The sequence below is a fragment of the Pediculus humanus genome, genomic scaffold (genome assembly GCF_000006295.1).
Source record: "Pediculus humanus corporis 1103172108290 genomic scaffold, whole genome shotgun sequence".
Taxonomy (NCBI): Eukaryota; Metazoa; Arthropoda; class Insecta; order Psocodea; family Pediculidae; genus Pediculus; species Pediculus humanus.
In genome coordinates, this window is record NW_002987859.1 from 1,549,912 (window position 1) to 1,558,636 (window position 8,725).

General features: G+C 28.2%; 1 protein-coding gene across 1 annotated transcript in view; it reads right to left on the reverse strand.

Moving 5' to 3' along the window:
* Phum_PHUM540980 (novex-3, putative) overlaps positions 1-3,430 on the reverse strand; it is a gene marked incomplete at both ends in the record, with an annotated part of 11,698 nt that extends 8,268 nt beyond the window's left edge. Inside the window, 3 exons of the mRNA XM_002431648.1 lie at positions 31-1,128; positions 1,213-3,107; positions 3,382-3,430. Of these exons, the coding sequence (XP_002431693.1) occupies positions 31-1,128; positions 1,213-3,107; positions 3,382-3,430 (3,042 nt within the window). The remainder of the gene's footprint in view (positions 1-30; positions 1,129-1,212; positions 3,108-3,381) is intronic.
* Positions 3,431-8,725: the final 5,295 nt, after the last annotated feature.

Consider the following 8,725-nt stretch of genomic DNA (forward strand, 5'->3'; position numbering starts at 1 on the left):
CATTTCTTCTGGTTTATCCTCGTGTTTGACTTTCACAACCGGTTTCAATTCCACTTTTTCGATTTGTTCTGGGACGTGTTGTTTAGGTTGAGGTCGCTTGACCGGTTTTAATGTTACCTGATGAGGCTTTTCCGGTTCTTTTGATATTTCTTCTGGTTTATCTTCAGATGGTTCGCGCGGCTTTTTACCACGTCGCCAGGGTAAGGTTTTCTCGTCTTGTTTTTCGCCTTCTGGTTCCTTCCGATCATAAGGCAAGAGATCTACGTTGTCGCCTTCATCTAATGGTTTTGGAGTAAATTTAATTGGTTTCGAATCATCGTCTTTCTTTGTGTCTTCGGGTTTATCTTTTTTGAAGGGTTTTAATTGTACTGTTTCTTTTTCTTCCTCTGGTTTCGGACGACGTTTACCTTTCATGAATTCAACATCTTCTTCCGGTTTTTCTGGTTTCGGTTTCCTCGTTATAGTCCATTCCGGTTTCTTATCTTCTTCAACAGGTTTATCTGGCTTCTTGCCACGTTGCCAAGGTAATTTCGTTTCCTCTTTTGGTTCCGGAACTTTATCGTCTTTTTCGAACGGTTCATACTTTTCTAGTTCTACGTCATCGGGTGACTCAATATCCTTGAGTCCAGGCTTCTTTCGCTTTTGTTTCGGTTTTCGTTTATCGTCAGGTGTTTTATCTTCCTCCGGTTCGTCTCTTTCAACGGGTTTCAATTCAACTTTTTCCATTTCTTCTGGCTTATCTTCATGTTTGACTTTCACAACCGGTTTCAATTCTACTTTTTCGATTTGTTCGGGTACGTGTTCTTTGGGTTGTGGTCGTTTGACTGGTTTCAATGTTACCTGATGAGGCTTTTCCGGTTCTTTAGATATTTCTTCTGGTTTATCTTCAGATGGTTCGCGCGGCTTTTTACCACGTCGCCAGGGTAAGGGTTTCTCGTCTTGTTTTTCGCCTTCTGGTTCTTTTCGATCATAAGGCAAGAGATCTACGTTGTCGCCTTCATCTAATGGTTTTGGAGTAAATTTAATTGGTTTCGAATCATCATCTTTCTTGGTGTCTTCGGGTTTATCTTTTTTGAAGGGTTTTAATTGTACTGTTTCTTTTTCTTCCTGGTTTCGGACGACGTTTACCTTTCATAAATTCAACATCTTCTTCCGGTTTTCTGTTTTCGGTTTCCTCGTTATGGTCCATTCCGGTTTCTTATCTTCTTCAACAGGTTTTTCGGGCTTCTTGCCACGTTGCCAAGGTAATTTCGTTTCTTCTTTTGGTTCCGGAACTTTATCGTCTTTTTCGAATGGCTCATACTTTTCTAGTTCTACTTCATCCGGTGACTCTATATCTTTTAATCCAGGTTTCTTTCGCTTTTGTTTGGGTTTTCGTTTATCGTCAGGTGCTTTATCTTCCTCCGGTTCGTCTCTTTCGACAGGTTTCAATTCAACTTTTTCCATTTCTTCAGGTTTATCTTCATGTTTGACTTTCACAACTGGTTTCAATTCTACTTTTTCGATTTGTTCGGGTACGTGTTCTTTCGGTTGTGGTCGCTTCACCGGTTTCAAAGTAACTTGATGTGGTTTTTCGGATTCTACTGAACTTTCTTCTGCTTTTTGAGGTTTTAATTCGGATGGTTTTTTACCACGTTTCCACGGAAGTGTTTTTTCATCCTTTCGTTCTTCTTCAGTATCTTCTTTTTCGTCTGTTGGTTCTGTATCATATTCATCTTGTTTGATTTTCAAATGTATTCCTTCATTTTCTTCCACATCTTTTATTTTATTTTTTTCTTTACGCCAATAACTTTCATCTTCTTCAATAGATTTTTTTATGGGTGTTTTTTGCCGTATTATTTTTTTGTTGAAGGGATGTAAGGTTTGATCGATTGTTTCATCAGTTTTTGTTTTTAATATTTCCGAGTCTTCCGTCATGATGTATTTTTCATTTTTAGGTACATCATCATTCAATGGCGATATTAAAACCTCTTCAACTTCTTTTAAGAAATCAACCCTTTTTCGTTTATTATCTTCGTTATCAGAATCCACAGATTTTTCTTTTATAATCGATTTTAATTTTTTTTCTTTATCAGTTAATATTTTTTTAATATCGCTTTCCATTTTCGTTTTAATTTCTTCTTTTAATTTATTCTTATCTTGTTTTTCAACCGGTTTCAAGTCGACGTCGGGAAGTTTTTCTTTCGTGGGCAATTTTTTTTCTAAAACTGTAGGTTTTAGTGTGACTTCCTCAAGTGTTTCTTTTGGTATTTCTTTTACTTGCGGCGCGGTACGTTTAAGAGTCGGCATTTGCTTTGTCCAAGGAACTTGCTTCATTTGCTTTTTCTCTTCCTCTTCGATATGATCGTGCAAACTAGTTCGCCTTCCGCCAAACGGTCTTTCCACAGTTTCATCCGTTTGATATTTTCCTGTTAGCTTCGGCTTTCTCTTATTGTCATCCGTAGCTTTTTGTAACGAATCCAAACTCCTGTCTCTAATTTTCGTCGTATCTTTTATCTGTTCGAGTTTTGATTCTTTTAATTTTTTAAGTCCTCGTTTCCAAGGAATTCCTTTCGGTTTTGTTTTTTCTCCAATTTCTTCTTCTTCTTCTTCTTCCTCGGTCACGTCATATTTTTTTATGATTCGATCTTCCGTTTCGTCAAATTTAGTTTTCGATGTTAATTTTTGCGTCGTCGTTTCATCACTTTTTGTCGTTTCCAATTTTTGTTTTTTGTCAAAAGGTTTTAAATCCACCGTTTCCAATTTTTCTTTTTCTATTTCTCTTTTTTCAATATTTGTCTTTTTCAAAGTAATCGTTTCCTCGGTCCAGGGTTTAGGTTTCGATTCGAAATCCTTTTTCAAATTATCTTCAAGAGGTAAATTACGACGTGGAAAACCCGAACGTGGTGATTTATCTCTCGAACGCCAAGGAACGGAATCATCTTTGGGTACCGATTTTTCAGATTCATCAACTGGTTTCTGACCGATATCGTTAGGTTTCAAATTACGCGGCGATTGTTGAGGGGCGCCTGGTTTATAAGGACTTGGATATTTATTTAAAGAAGAAGGAAATTTTCCATCACCGTAATCATCGGTAACAACATCTTGAGATGTATAATTCGTAGATTCTGCAATGGTAAATAAATAATTGGTGGAAACCTGATTTTTTATTCATCCGAAGACTCTCCTTAATTTAAATATTTAAAATTATTATAACCGACATTTTGTTTTTACGACTTTTATAACCTCAAGGCGATAAAAATAAAAATTTTACAACATCATCATTATTATTATTTTTTTAACCTGAAATATTTAAAAAAAAAAAAAAAAAAAAAAAAAAAAACACCTCGTGGTAATTGCAGGAGAGATCTCTCCTCGAAGTTTTCCCTCCATATCCCATACCCGATAATAATAATAATTTAAAACACGTGTTAAATTTATTTATGGGCATAATTAATAACGCGGTTTCAAAGATAACATACAATAAATAAATAACACGAGAGATTATAAATGACCGAATTTTAAAAATAAATAAATAATTTTTTTTTTTTATATATAAATTTGGCAAGTTTTTACTTAAACAATTCATAAACAATATTATTATTATTATTATTATTATTTTGTTTTATTTAACCCCCGTCGCGTTTAACGCCAATAAAAATAAATACGAATAAAATTAAAAAAAGATAAACAACTTTTTTTTTTTTTTTTTGAAATTAAATTTACCAGCTGGATATATTTATGTAGCACTCATAATAATAATAATAATAATAATAATAATAAAAGAAAATACACGCATCACATACGTGCACACGCGTAATTTATTTCGCACGTACCGGTTAGTCAATAAAAAAAAAAAAAAAAAAACGGAAAAAAAAAACACTTTAACGTATTGAAAATTTTAATCATGGGAATAATATTCATATTCACGCCATTTTAATAATAATAATAATACTACAAAGATTTATCAACTACGCACACACACACAGACACATATACACACATGCACGTCGTTTCATTGTTTTGCGTTTTTTTTTTTTTTTTACGTCACGATTTAAAAAAAAAAAAATTTTCTTTTTATGGATTCAAATTAAGTGAAAATAATAATAATAATAATAATAATTTAAATTGTTTTGTTCGTCAAATCGTTTTTCTTTTTTGAATGAAATTTAATGAATTATTTATTTTGTGGGCGTGTACGTACGTGCATTCGTGTATTCGTGTGCGCGTGTTCGTTGTATTTATATAAATATATATTTATTTAAAAATAAATAAACTCGCGTAAAGTTGTAAAAATTATCACGTGGGAAGTGAAACTATAAAAAATAAATAAATATCATTATAATTTGAATTCATTTTCTTTTTAGTCGTGTATAACGTTGTAAAAAGTTTAAAATTAAATTGGCGGGTTTTTCATTTATTTATTTACAATTTTAATAATAATAATGATGATAATAATAATAATAATGTAGGTGGAATGTAAAAATACGAGGACGACGACGTGAAAATGCGTCCAATTTTTTTTTTTTTTTTTTTTTACGAGAAAATAATGACGATTTTTTTTTTTGTTATTCGTATTCGAGTAAAAAGAAAATTTGTGGAATTTTCAATGTCAAAATTATTAACATAATTAATTCAATGGGGAGTGAGGGAGGGAGGCAGGGGGGGGTTATAAATAAATAAATTCCAAGGCCTGGCAAAAAGCCTAATAAAATTTATTTATTTTTTATGTATGTAAACATAACGAAAATATTTACGAAAAAGGAAGTCGGTCGGTCCGTCAGTCGCAGTCATCGTTTTCCTTTTGTCAGGTATAAAATATTATCGATCAAATTTTTTTTTTCCCTTCGTCATTATTATTATCATTATTATTATTATCATCAACGTAAATTTCAGACATATAATTACCTATCCCTAAATCGAGTCGAAAAAAAAAAAAAAATTTAAAATACGGCCGAATAAAGAAATCAAATACGTGTGTAATTTAAAAAAAAAAAAAAAAATTCAGGGTAGTATTAAGGGTATCGTTAATCTTTTATGACGTCACATCTTTACAAACTATGACGAATAATCGAAATGTACAATAAAGTCTGACATGGTTCACAAAAAAAAATTAAAAATATAATCGATCGAACGTGGTGTGATGCATTTAAAAAAAAAAAAAAAAAAATTGGCAAATTAGAAAGAAAATTTTTTCTAAACGGATGATGACGTCATTAAATTTTTTATTTTTGGCACTCGTCGGAAAACTTTTCTTCGGGATTTGGCATCGTAAATAATATTTAAAAACAAAAAAATGAAAAGATTGTATCGAAATGATGATTAATGTAAGGCGGATTTAACGTTTTTTTTTTTTTAAAAAAAAAATCGTGGCAGGAGTGGGGCGTACGTTTTTTTTTTCTTTGTTACAAAATGGAAACCTTAGAAAATTTAAAAAAAAAAAAAAATTATTATCGATCATATTCAGTATAAAGTTTTACGTTGTTTTGTGATGTTGTGTGTTTTTAACCAATCAAAAAAAATTTTTTTTCAATTTTAAATTCATTTCAAACCGGAAATGAATCGATGACATGCTAACAAATAAATAAATATTATCATTTTTTGTTAAAGTGTTTTTTTTTTTTTTTTTGAATATCCGGATTTTTACTCGCGCGTGTGCGTGTGTGCGTGAGTTTGTGAATTTTTCGTGTTTTTTTTTAATGATAATAATAATTAAAAATTTGCCTTTTTTTTTTAAATTTTGTTAATTAACGAATTTATCTCTAATTAATTAATTAATTAATTAATTAAATTTAAAAAATAATAATAATTAAATAGCTTCAGTGTTTCGTTTAAATTTAACAACAAATACAACAAAATTAATTTTTTTTTTTTTTTCGCTTCTCCTTTTTCATCATTCGATGATGATGATGATGATGATGATGATGATTATTATTATTAATAAATATTTTTTGTTATTTTATAAATAAAAGGAAATATCATATTATAAATAAAATAACATAAAATTATTTGTAATACATAAATATATGTATATAAATATGATTATTTATTATACTAATTAAAATATTATAAAAATAAATTTCTTTTTTTCTTAAACGTGTACTATATTATATACTTTTATATTTAATTCAATATAAATTTATATTATTGATTATTGATTATTGATTTTTTCCAATATGCATCCTTATTAAATATTGATTTTAAAAAACTCGCGTTTTTTTTTTTAAATTAATATTTAACGCCGCGTAAATTTCCCATATTGTTCAGTTGCCGTCGAGGATTCTTCTTCTTCTTCTTCTTCTTATTTGAATTTTGGATATTTCTTCTTTCTTCATTAAATGATTATTATTATTTATTTTTTTTTTTTTTTTTGTTCAGACGAAGTCAAAGACGATGATGATGATGATGATGATGATGATGATGATGACGGCGGCGACGACGACGACGACGACGACGACGGTTTCGTTACATAATTTTTTCCGCGTATTTTTTTTGGCAAAAATTTACAAAAATTCTACAATTTTTTTTTTTTTTTTTTTTTTTTTAGAATTTTAATATTTTTTTCTTCGAAAATTGTTTTAAAAAAAAAAATACATAAACCCATTAAAAAAATAAATAAATAAATAAACTTTAATAATAATAATAATAATAATTTTTTTCAAAGTCGCGAACTTTTAAACAATAAAAAAAAAAAAAAAAAAGTCCGTGACTAAAATCAATCAATCGATCACCTCGTAAAAAAAATCAACGCGTTAAAAATTTTTTTTTTAATTTTGATTTAAATTCACACAAAAAAAAAATTAGACCGGGCGCAAATCCAAAAAAAAAAAATTATTAAAATAAATAAGAGAGAGAGAGAGAGAATGTGTTGTACGTTTACCAGAGAGAGAGAGAGAGAGAGAGAAAATTCGCAACACTTCCTGTAAATTTTGAAATTTAATACGTGTGCTAACGGGCGTAAAACAAAATTCATAATTAATCATTCTTTTTTTTTTTTTTTTCAATTTTAAAACAAAATTTTGATAAATTTCCTTTTATGGTAATTTTTATGAGTAATAACACCCACCCACACTTTTTCACACCGAAATTCATTTATTATATTTAAATAAAAAATATTATTATTATTATTATTAATTTCTTTTTCCTTCTCAGAACAACAATAACAATCAAAAAAAATGTTGTTTTTACCGTTTTCCCTAAAATTATATTAATCCGCCATTTTTTTTAATCGTAAAATAATTTTTGTTTTGTACCTTAAATAAAATTATCAATGGATTATTAGAACAATTATCATTATCATTATCATTATCATTATTATTATTATTATCATCATCATTTATAAATCAGTCAAAATGTTTTTTTTATGTTTTGAATAATGTCCAAGGGGAAATATTTTTAATTTTAAATTTTACCTGAGTTTTTTTTTTTTTTTTTTTTTATAAATAAAAACTAAAATAATAATAATAGTAATGATGATGATGATGATGATGATAAAGATGGTGACTATTGTGATGATGATGATGATGATGATTATAGCGGAAAAGAATGTTGTGTAAGAAGAATGAGAAAACAAAATTTTTGTCCGATGATGTCTGGCTTACCTCCAAATTTAGGAAGGTAAAAGCTCCGGATCGGATTTGCCCCCCTCCCGCCTCCCGCCCCTCACCACAATAAATGTACAAAAATAGATTCGAAAAAAGTCGGAAAAATAAACATTTTTTTTATTTTTTTTTATAAGAAATGAAAAACGTGGGGAAAACAAAAAAAAATTTGTAGCGTCACGCCTTATTTAAAAAAATTTAAAAAAAAAAAAATTAAATTAATTAGAACAAATAAAAATAAATTAGTCGTCGTCGTCGTCGTCGTCGTCGTCTCCCCCTCCCCCTCCCCCCTGGCTTGGTTTTTTTTATTACTCCCGATTCGTCTCAAACCCCCCACATTATTCAAATATTAATAATAATAATAATAATAATAATAATTCTCGTTAATGATTTTTTTTTAAACAGTAAAACCACATTTTTTTTGTTTTCACTACACTTGAATTTAAATAAATAAAAACAAACAAGAAAACAAACAAACAAACAAACGAAATCGTTCGATTGTTACTTCTAGTTCCTCAACATCAAAATTACAATAAATATATAACATATTAATAATAATAATAATAATAATAATAACAATAATATAAAATTACAATCACCATTTTAACAATAACTTTTACTCATCCTTTCTTTCTTCTTATTTCATCCTTTTCTCTCTCTCTCTCTCTCTCTCTCTCTCCCTTTTTCATTTAAAATAAATATTTTTGTGTCAATAATCAATAATTACGATTACAAAAAAAAAAAAAAAAAAAAAACAAAAATTAATATTAATAATAATAATAATAATAATTAAAAAAAAAATCAAAAATAAATTTAAATATTTCATTAAATTTTATTCATCATCATCATACATAATAATAATAATAATAAAGCTCACAAAAATGTTATAAAGCTATAAAAACAATAATAATAATTAAAAAAAAAAAATTATCATCATTATTATTTAAAAAAAAAAAAAAAAAAAAAAAAAAATTTATAATTTTAAAGGACCCTTTTTTTATTTTTATTAACCCCCCCCCACTTTTTTTTTTTTTTTTTTTTTTTTTTTTGGAAAACCCCCAAAATTTTTTTTTTTTCCCCTTTTTTTTTTGGCCAAAAAAAAAAAAAAACCCCGGAACCTTTTTTTAAATTTTTTTTACCCCCCC